We start from the raw sequence: 11,085 nt of genomic DNA, 5'->3' as shown, positions 1-11,085 counted from the left end.
AATAACTGTCCAGTAGGTTATACGGGAGAGTTATGTGAAACGAGTGAGTCACATTATTTTATACGAAGTAATTATTAACTCGTTAAGGAACTGAGTTAATGATTCCTTAACGTTTTCTCTTATATATAGCAACAACAATGGGTTCTTCAAGTTGTATATATATATATATATATATATATATATATATATATATATATATATATATATATATATATATATATATATATATATATATACTAGCGTACCCGTCCCCCGCGGATAAAAATTATTTTTTTACAGAACCTTACCCTAGAGTGGTATAATGAACTCCCCAAAGTTTCATGCCTATCGGATGAACGGTGTCACTGCAATTCACTTTTATTATTTTTGTATACCGTATATAGAGAAAAATCGGACCCTCCCGTGGCGCTGCCCTTGCGAAATTAAAAATTATTTTTTTACAGAACCCTTCCCTAGAATGGTATAATGAACTCCCCAAAGTCTCATGGCTATCGGATGAACGATGCTAAACCAAAATCGACTTTTATTTTTATATACGGTATATAGAGAAAAACAAATCGCACCCTGCCGGGGCGCCACCCCTGCGAATTTGATTTTTTTTTTCGCAGAAACCTCCCCAGGAATATTCTCAACAACTTCCCAAAGTTTCACGGCGATGTGATGAGAGGTGTATAAACGCATAAAGGACAAACAAACACATACACATACATTGCTTTATATATATATATATATATATATATATATATATATATATATATATGCCTATATATTGTTTTATCTAAAGCTTGTGACTCACACACCTTTGGTCCCAGGTGTGTCTATAATTGCTCATCTACGTGTGAGTCTTCTGAATGTAACAGAGCAAATGGTTTTTGCTATAATTGTAAAGCAGGATTTCACGGAGCTTTCTGTGAAAATGGTACGTGCTTCTTTCTCAAACAACAATATTCTGACAAGTGTACTGGAATTCGAACATATTATAAGACAAGTGGTACGTGAGTAAATAGTCTTGAAGGTGAATTGCATAAGAAAATTTAGAATTTAAATTGTAGTACATCTCGGACTGTTATATGGAGAGGATTTTTGTTGTCTGTGAAAATAACGTTATTTTGTTTACAAGCTTTTATTTAACGTGCTTCCTCTGTCTTTCGACAGTCTGTGTCGTAAATAGATAGAAACAGCCGAGCGAGATTTCGGCCACTCCTAACTCGCAGATTAGTTTCAAAGTTACACGTGGGTCAAAACTTGAAGACAATGCAATATAACATACAATTTGACTTAATTGGATGACTAATTATTTTTTTATGAATTAATTAAAACTTTTTTTAAATTAGTAGGCAGTCTTATCAAAATGTTCCGCATTATTATCCGCATGTTATTATGTTCATTTGTTGCGCAGTATTTTTAGTCATGCAAATCTATGGTATTAAAAATGTTAAAGTACTGAAAAAATGCATTAAAAAACGCTTTAATAACAAGCTTTTATGTAATAATGCACTAAAAAGGAGAAAGTAAATGATTGTCTTTAAATATATAATAATACACTACCATTTAAATAAATATAAAAAAGCGTTGGTCGCTTCCTAACTTTAAGCAAAATTGTCCATTACCTATTATAACGAATTACGCTTTCTTTATTGTTATTTAAATAGTAGTATTAGTTTATGTTTAAAGAGAATCATTCATGTTCTCCTCTTTCAGTGCAATATTACAAAAAAGCGTGTAATTACAACTTTTTATGCATTTTTTATAGTTCCATGTTAATTTCTGGTAATTCATTTATATATACATTTTTTTTAGAAAAATTTCAAAATATACTTATCAGATATTCATTATGAAATAAGTAAATTAAAAGAGTTACCCCAAAGTTCAGTATTTTAATAATCCATTTGTTTAAAATGTATTACAACTGTGTCCTGGATCGATATAAAAGCATTGTTTGAATTTAGAGACTTACAATTAGAGAATGTAATTTAAAGATGCTATTATTAAAACATATTCATATCGTTTCATTTAAAGCGTGTGACAATGCGCATTATGGAGCAGGCTGCACGTCAAACTGTAGTCACCTGTGTGTACGTAATGAGACACAAGCCTGGTGTAACAAGACAGATGGCCAGTGTCTACTTGGATGTTTGTCTGGGTTTAAACAAGAAGATACAGAGTGTAGCAGATTCTGGGGTTAGTGCCCTAAGTTTAATTACACGATTAAAAGGTCTAAGTCATCTTAAGATCAATCTAGAATATACATAGGCCTATGTATATATATATATATATATATATATATATATATATATATATATATATATATATATATATATATATATATATATGTGTGTGTGTGTATAAAGAGCATAGTTTCTTCCAGGCATCTCTTCGAAGAAAGTCTACCGCCCCCCAACCCCGGACGAAATGAAATTTATATAGAAAATATATACTTTTAACAGTGTCCGCCCCCCGAAGAAAGTCTACCGCCCCCCCCCCCCCCCCCCCCCCCCCCGAAAATTTCAAGTGCGCCCCCCCCCCAGGAGAATAAAGTCTGGAAGAAACACTGAGAGAGAGAGAGAGAGAGAGAGAGAGAGGGAGGGGGAGAGATCGAGGGAGAAAGCAAAAAAAGCAAGATCACCTGTAAAATAAACCGGGAGCTATCTCCCCTGAACTTTCTCGAATATTCTTTTATAAAAAAACTTGGGATGGGAACTTGGGATCTAGACATGAATTTTAATCCATTTTAAATACTTAAACTTTTTAAAATAGAATAACATCTAGTAGTAAAAAGAATAGCACTCTTGTGAACGCCAAATAAAACGTGCATAATAGTGCGGAATATTATTAGTACTTTATAAATTTACATTCGTTTTTTGAGAAATCGGAGATAGCGTAAGTTAGTACTTTTAATCAACGGAAATTATCTAACTAAAATAGTACTCAAGTTATATGCTTTTTAAAAATTCAAAGTAGAAAAAGTACCACTTCCGGTTATCGGAAATTGCTCAAAAGTTGATACGAATCTACGATTTTGATAAAATACTTATATATGAAATTTCATCAACCTAGCTGTAACGGTACTCATCGTGTTTACACACAGACACACAGACATACGGACAGAATTGCAAAGTCCAGTTTTTACGACTCGATAATGCATAAAACGCCAAAATGTTTATATATTTGTATTTATAATTTTTGCCTGATGAAATAAGTCTTCTATACTCCGGATGTGATGAAGGACTGAGGAGTAAAACGGTGAAAACTGTCAAAATTGCATGTTATTTTGGTGCATGATTACAATACTTTCTCTATACTTCGTATCTACGAGAAAGTAAAAAGAGGGTGAAAGATTTAAACAAAAAAGTCTAGTTCCCATTGTTCTATTTCAAATAATCAATATTCTATCTTAACTTCTAAACTAATGTGAGTAATACTCTTATTTCGTAGCTCCACAACAAAGTGCCGATAAAACTGATGGCAACACGCTGATACCTATAGTTGTACCCATCGTAGTTGTATTGGTAGCAGTATCTCTAGTAGTGGCTAGTGTAATCTACTACAGGTAGGTGTCCAACAGACGGTAAAATGTACGAGTTTAGTGGACTGAGAAGTTATAATTTATACAATTATTGCTCGCGTGATTTCTTAAATGAAATGTAGCTATGTAACAAAGTACACAGAAGCATAAAAATGTGTAACATTAAGTTTGTTTTTTGCTTGTAAGACGCCGTAATGCCAAGGGAAGTAAGCCACTACAATTAGATGCGGGTAACAAAGTGCAGACAACTACATTAGATGCTAAAGATGGAAGTATTAGATCTATGCAGATAGGTAGTGACATTTATAAGATTTGTTGCCTAATTCTGTTAGTTTTCTTTGTATGTGCCGAATTTTTGTATTTGTGTTGCTCATTCGTCATCGAAAATTAGATGTAAGCAAATTAAAACTATTAACTAAAATAAGTTTATCATCAAAGTTTAATATCCGTCTTTGAACAAAATATAATATTTTTAATTGATCTTTAGAATTAGATCAATCAGTGCCCCAAAAACCTGTAGCTGTCGTCAACGCTTATTGTAACGGTAATGTAGACAAAAAGTACATTGAGGTCTCAAATCTGAATGAATTTATGTTGGCCCATGGAGCTGAATATTTCTCAAATGAGTTCAAGGTTAGACATTATATACTACTTTAACCAATAAATGAATTAATACAATCTTAACATGTTTTAGCTAGTTAAGTGTATATTAAGTATTTAAATAATCGAATTTACCGGTATCTAACGTAATGTTAAACATGTTTTGGTTATTTCAGCTGATTCCGTCACCACAAAATTTATCTATGTCAGTTGGACTCAGTGATCTTAACAGAAACAAAAACAGATACAAAAATATTTGTGCATGTAAGGTCTTGTTAGTTATATGAAAAATAATTTAAAATGTTATATAAAATATTATAGTCCATACTGTTATGATTTTTACATCATCAGATGACCATTCTCGCGTCCATCTTGAGATCAACACCAGCAAAAATGAAGGAGACTACATCAATGCTTCTTACATAGAGGTATATAATAATGTGTGTTTATCACTTACAATATGGTTTATATCACGCTTTGTAACATAAAATGCCAGACGTGTGTATTCTACCAAATATTATGTTTAATTCACTAGGTGGTGCTAATGTTTAATTCACTTGGTGGTGCTAATGTTTAATTCACTTGGTTGTGCTAATGTTTAATTTACTTGGTGGTGCTAATGTTTAATTTACTTGGTGGTGCTAATGTTTAATTCACTTGGTGGTGCAAATGTTTAATTTACTTGGTGGTGCTAATGTTTAATTCACTTGGTGGTGCTAATGTTTAATTCACTTGGTGGTGCAAATGTTTAATTCACTTGGTGGTGCAAATGTTTAATTTACTTGGTGGTGCTAATGTGTGATTCACTTGGTGGTGCAAATGTTTAATTCACTTGGTGGTGTTAATGTTTAATTCACTTGGTGGTGCTAATGTTTAATTCACTTGGTTGTGCTAATGATTAATTCACTTGATTGTGCTAATGATTAATTCACTTGGTGGTGCTAATGATTAATTCACTTGGTTGTGCTAATGATTAATTCACTAGGTGGTGCTATTGTTTAATTCACTTGGTGGTGCTAACGTTTAATTCACTTGGTGGTGCTATTGTTTAATTCACTTGGTGGTGCTAATGTTTAATGCACTTGGTGGTGCTAACGTTTTATTCACTTGGTGGTGCTAATGTTTAATTCACTTGGCGGTGCTAATGTTTAGTTTACTTGGTGGTGCTAATGTTTAATTCACATGGTGGTGCTAATGTTTTATTCACATGGTGGTGCTAACGTTTTATTCACTTGGTGGTGCTAATGTTTTATACACTTGGTGGAGTTAATGTTTAAAAACATGGCTTATATTTAAGGTCGCTCTTTACCATACACCTGTTTCAACATGTTTGTATGCAAGTTACTCCTCTTCAACTGATTTATTCAACACTTGCAACATGAAGTAGGCATTATATGAATACGTTTAAATTGTCTATACGTTCAAAAGATTGGTAGTAAAAAGTAAGCAAGCTTAAAATACAGAGGGAAAATAGGAACTCTCCAGACTTTCGGTTAGCAGTCTTTAGGGTTACAATCTAGTCACAAATTTTCAAAACCGCGAAGAGGATATGTGAACATTTTTACTTATTTAGTTTTTGTGTTTTATTGATTCGAAATAGGTGTGTTGCAAATAATAAATTATACAATTTTTCAGGGCTATAACAATGAAGAAAAGTTTATTGCTTCACAAGGTAATATAATATACATAACCAAAACGTATACAGCGATAAAGATTCGAATAAATTGCATAACAAAATTTGTTTTACCTTAAATAATTAGATTGATTAGCGAGTATGTTGTCATAGCCTGCACTTTATCCATCATAAACCTATTCTTTAGCATTGCTAAACTGAAATGTGTGATGCGTTTACGAAAGAAATTATTTTTAGCTTACCATAATTTAATGTGTACGACTTTATATGATTTTATTTTTGCATCTTTAATGTAATTTATGGCTGTATGTTACCCTCTTCTAAATTGTACCAGGTCCAACTGATGCGACAATAAATAACATTAAGTTTCTCTCTTGTAAACTGTACTAGGTCCAACTGATGCGACAATCAACGACTTTGTACGAATGTTGTGGCAACAGAAAGTTGATAAAGTTGTGATGCTGACTAACCTTATAGAGGAGGGCAAGGTACACTGAAATAAATACGTCGTAAATTATAACACGAACAAATATATTGGAATGTGAAGAAACGTATTGTATTACCTATTCCCCCTAATTTTACATCTGATCGTGAAAGTTCACAAATGGTAGATTTTGAATACATACATTTTTAAAAGTATTTATAGAAATATTGAAATATGTTAACTAAAAATTAAAGCAAACTTTTGTTTATATATATATATATATATATATATATATATATATATATATATATATATATATATATATATATATATATATATCTTGTGTTACAATATTTTTATATTGACAAGGTGACAATGTATTTTTCCAGATGAAATGTGTAAGTTACTGGCCAGAAGAAGGTACAACCACATTTGGTGACATCAAAGTTAAGCTGGCAGCTACTCATGTTTTTGCTGACTACACTATCAGGAAGTTGGAGCTCATCAAGGTATACATTGCATGGCATGATTGATGCCCATTTTCCTATTGCTTATATCAGCCGGGACTTAGTGTAGGGAAAGAGAATTCCAAAGAATTTTTTTGCGCAATTTCCATTCTGAAGAATTGCGTTTATTAACTCGTCATTTCTGGGAATGGATGGATGAATGAATGAATGAATGTATGGATGAATGTGTGTCCGGGCTTTAAGTCGTATCTCCTCCTCAACGAAGCAATATCGATGACTAGTTCCAAAAGCAATTATGTTAAGCAAATTGCGAGAATGAGCATAGGCCATAACAATTCCGGGTTTCTTTCATGTATTTCCCGGAAAAGCCAAAAAACCTCAAAAAAATTCAGTTTTTGGCCCATATCTCGGCAACCAGACCACTTAGCGACTTGAAACATGTACCAATCGATTCCTGCTATAATTTAAAACAATATTGCCGAAGAAAGTTTTCAAAAATATCCTCTCGTTCGGTCACAAATTTTAAAATTACATAAACACCTACAAACCGATCGTTCTTCTTGCTTGAACGCACCCCAGCATTATACGTCAGAGCTATTTTTAGATAACATAAGGAAATTGCGCATACATGTCACTAGACTTTTTTAATTAACTTGTTTTTTCCAGATATAGACGATTAAAATCGATTTTCAAAAATATATCAACCTGATAGCACTTTAAAAAGAGCGATTGCTTTGACCCTTACTTACACACAATTGAAATCGACTGTGAAGAAAGAAAGAATGCAATATTTATTTGTAAAAGGGTGATGGGTAGACTTTGATGCATTTAATTCGACATTTCGACATTTTTTAAAAATACTATTTATTTTTACAGAAAGATCATCCGACCCACCATTTCACCCAGTTCCACTTCACATCGTGGCCAGACAAAGGTGTGCCTCTAACACCGTGGGGACTTGTGGACTTTGAACAGAGGGTGGCGTTAGAAAAAACTTCTAAGCCAATCCTTGTTCATTGCAGGTAATTATATATTAATCTTATAATGCAGTTGAGTAATCTATTCACAATGATGTATTTTAATATATAAAATAAATACACATTAATTGTTAGTAATTTTAATCACATATATTAAATATTTGGTAGCGCTGGTGTAGGACGTACTGGAACCTTCATCGCTCTACGTAATGTAATGAGAGAAGCTGAAGACACGGGGCGGATAAATTGTTTTCAAACTGTGGCCAAACTCAGACAAGACAGGGTTCTGATGGTTCAAACTGCGGTAATGTCGGATACATATATATTTTAATATTATTTAATGTTTTGATTTCTGTTCCTATAAGTGTGATTAAAAATACTTGTTTACACATAACTTTAATAACTGTGTAGAAATAAATGGTTTATACTGTCTTATCAAATCTTGTAAATCGTTATGTACCAGGAACAATATGAATTCCTCCACAAGGCAGCTGAGGTGGCCATTATTTGTATAGGTACCACAGTGACGTCCAGAGACATTACGTCTAGAATCTCTCATCTAGAAGAAAGCGTGGGTGGAAGAAGCAACCTTGATAAGGAGTTCAAGGTGAGTAAACGTAGACTCCGTGTTCAACTGTACACGTGTATTTTAATAACAACTTGTTTGGAGATAATGCACCGTCTAAAATTGTAAAACGTTCATTAGCGAATATGGAAATATATAAACCATAATTGGGCTAATATCAGGATCACCAAGAAAAGCCAGAATTACCTGCGCTTTATTGATGCCGACACGCCCTTTAAAAAGTTACAACATATATGTTTAAGTAATGCAATATAACGTAGGTTTACTTTTTAAAATGTCACAACATTCAAGTTTAAATAACTCACTCATAGCTACTGTTAAATTCAATCAAAATATAACCTCACTCTTAATAATGTATTTAATATATTCATGTAAAAATAGTTGATGTATCTTTTAGTAATGTTAAAACAGAAAATTGTTGTTTGACTAGTGCTGTAAGCAGCAGGAGAATAATTGCAATGTGCTACCTAGATTAACAGTAATACGGCAACTGAAACATGTATAAAAGTATAACCTTTAAATGTATTATGCATTTCAGGCAATTTTAGCTGTGTGTTCAGATTTTATAAAAGATGACGTCAATGGTTCAAATGTTGACGAAACTAATGTGTATCAGAACAATCATCCACCAGAAATGGCTAAAAATAGAGTCTCCGCCATTCTTCCAGGTATGTTCTTTTCTTTTTAATTAGCATAATTTGCTTTGGTAAACTGTCTTCTTAATTATTTTTTTTTCTGATTCATCTAACTACCTCCTTGTGATAAAATGAAAATAATTCACAGATAAAATATACAGAGCCGTTTTATTAATAGAGTCTGCCAATTTAAGTGACTACATTAATGCTGTTTTAGTTTCGGTAAGAGTAAATAATGTTTAAAAAAAAAAACTAATTCAACTTTTTAGGATAAAATGAAAATTATCTTACTGAAATTTTATTTTAAAAGATTTTATGTACCATTATTTCTTAACCAGGGTTTTACCAAACGAGAGAACCAGATACTAACACAGCTCCCAATGCCAAACACAGTCACAGATTTCTGGAGATTGGTGGCCCAGTACAATGTTAAACTTGTCGTGGCTTTTCAGACTGAGGATTTTGAAAAAGACAAGGTAATCTGTTTGTATTAGCAAACTTATTGTACGACTTGTTTACTCAAACTAAATGTAGAACTACTTCATTTCAAAAGTACATTATTAAAGTCCCTAGGCCAGTATCTGCCTGCCGACATGACAACACCTTTAGACTGTGGACCATATGAAATACACACAGGACCTGTCAAGTCTGAGAGTTTATGGGAGGAACAACAGATCACGGTCAAAGTCGTCAAGAAAGCATTGGGTTTCTTACCTGTAAGTTGTTAAAAATGCAGAAATATAATTGCTGTATTGTATAGTAAGGTTTATTCATTATATAACCGACACTATTACTTGATTGGCTACATTAAATACGAATGCTTACATCAACAGATTACTAATGAATCCCACGTAACCCACATTGCGAGTAAAAGCACAGACCTGAATCCCAAGAATCTTCTCAAACTTCTCAAACACACAAGGTCAAACAATGTACAGGCACAGGGGAGAGTACTCTACATGTGCAGGTTATTATAGATTTTTTCCCGATAATTTCCCCTGAATATTACTTACATTTTATTAGTGATTGTCAAGAAATCTCAGGTTACGTTTGTTTGTCTTTTAACCTCGGGAGATTAACGCACAGTGTTATGAGCTAACTCTTCAAGTGAATATGTTTACTGTTGACATAACTGACCTATATGTTACTAAGTTTCGAACATACTACACGCATGTGAAATTAGCATCTTTAAAAAGTATGCGTGTATGTTAAAATTGACGATTATAGCCAGCTGTGTTTTTAAAAAAAGTGTTTCTAAAACTTAATAAACAAACGGATACAACATTTTATATTGATGGTGCGGGTTCACAACTAAACAATATGAAGTGACAGTAACCGGATGCTGGGATGCAAGTTACACCTGATTACACAAAATACAATCTTAAGAGGATATAAATCAAGACAATGACTTGTAATATTGTTTAACCTTATTTGCAAAATTTTGTATTTAGAAACGGAGCTGAGTACAGCGGCCTGGCCTGTGTGTTGAGTCTTCTACTTGACCGAATGGACCATGACCAAAGCTTAACAGTTCCACTTGTTGTTGGTGCCATCAAATGTATCAGACCACAGGTCATTCCGTCTCTGGTAAATACGTTTCAGTCTATCTATACCTACATTAATTTTAATTTGTTTCGATCTATGATTTAAAAGGAAACGAGTAATATGAAAATGTGTTGTTTTCGACAGAATCAATATAGATGTCTATATCAAGTTCTACAAAGATATAACGAAACGAGTTCACCGTACAACAACCACGACCAGCTGTCAAGACCCTCATACGATGCATATGTAAACATACCTTTAGAGATCAATGGTGAAGAAAACGTGTATGCCAACAGCCAAAATGCCACACGAATATGAAATATAACTTTACAAAAAGATACTTCTTAACTTTGGTTTTTTTTCTTGTTAAATCATTAAAAATGATATCAAATTACTGTTTCATTTTGCAAGATGAGTACATTCATTAGCCATAATATTTTTTTAAAATAATTAAATCTACATTTGTGTGCAAACCTGTGTGCTAACGTTGGAGTGAACATGGGCTGCGGGGCTTCCAGTCTAACTGTTCATAAGCCTGAGTGACCACTAGAGTCGTTCCTTTTGTTTTCCCACCCGTCGAGAATGTTGATCCCAAGGATCGCCTTCGACGTGGGCGCCTTGTGCACCACGTAGGTCTGAGGTTGCATTTGCAACTTGGCTGGGTGTTTGCTCTGTTTGTTTGTTAATTAAGT

At 33.2% G+C, this 11,085-nt stretch overlaps 1 protein-coding gene across 1 annotated transcript in view; it reads left to right on the top strand.

Annotated features, from left to right (window-relative positions):
- The window catches only part of LOC131950701 (receptor-type tyrosine-protein phosphatase alpha-like), an 11,764-nt gene extending 838 nt beyond the window's left edge, over nucleotides 1-10,926 (top strand). Inside the window, exons 4-23 of the mRNA XM_059312926.1 lie at nucleotides 1-43; nucleotides 2,020-2,181; nucleotides 3,436-3,550; nucleotides 3,713-3,819; nucleotides 4,014-4,159; nucleotides 4,303-4,390; nucleotides 4,478-4,554; nucleotides 5,762-5,798; nucleotides 6,150-6,247; nucleotides 6,573-6,692; nucleotides 7,527-7,672; nucleotides 7,796-7,931; nucleotides 8,091-8,234; nucleotides 8,752-8,881; nucleotides 8,997-9,070; nucleotides 9,187-9,324; nucleotides 9,415-9,564; nucleotides 9,682-9,815; nucleotides 10,300-10,435; nucleotides 10,538-10,926. The exon at nucleotides 1-43 is cut by the window's left edge and continues 92 nt beyond it. Of these exons, the coding sequence (XP_059168909.1) occupies nucleotides 1-43; nucleotides 2,020-2,181; nucleotides 3,436-3,550; nucleotides 3,713-3,819; nucleotides 4,014-4,159; nucleotides 4,303-4,390; nucleotides 4,478-4,554; nucleotides 5,762-5,798; nucleotides 6,150-6,247; nucleotides 6,573-6,692; nucleotides 7,527-7,672; nucleotides 7,796-7,931; nucleotides 8,091-8,234; nucleotides 8,752-8,881; nucleotides 8,997-9,070; nucleotides 9,187-9,324; nucleotides 9,415-9,564; nucleotides 9,682-9,815; nucleotides 10,300-10,435; nucleotides 10,538-10,711 (2,355 nt within the window). The 3' untranslated portion in view covers nucleotides 10,712-10,926. The remainder of the gene's footprint in view (nucleotides 44-2,019; nucleotides 2,182-3,435; nucleotides 3,551-3,712; nucleotides 3,820-4,013; nucleotides 4,160-4,302; nucleotides 4,391-4,477; nucleotides 4,555-5,761; nucleotides 5,799-6,149; nucleotides 6,248-6,572; nucleotides 6,693-7,526; nucleotides 7,673-7,795; nucleotides 7,932-8,090; nucleotides 8,235-8,751; nucleotides 8,882-8,996; nucleotides 9,071-9,186; nucleotides 9,325-9,414; nucleotides 9,565-9,681; nucleotides 9,816-10,299; nucleotides 10,436-10,537) is intronic.
- Nucleotides 10,927-11,085: the final 159 nt, after the last annotated feature.

Source organism: Physella acuta, unplaced genomic scaffold, assembly GCF_028476545.2.
Source record: "Physella acuta isolate Inbredline_101_S28 unplaced genomic scaffold, ASM2847654v3 ptg000777l, whole genome shotgun sequence".
Taxonomy (NCBI): Eukaryota; Metazoa; Mollusca; class Gastropoda; family Physidae; genus Physella; species Physella acuta.
This window is presented reverse-complemented; position numbering and strand designations above follow the sequence as displayed.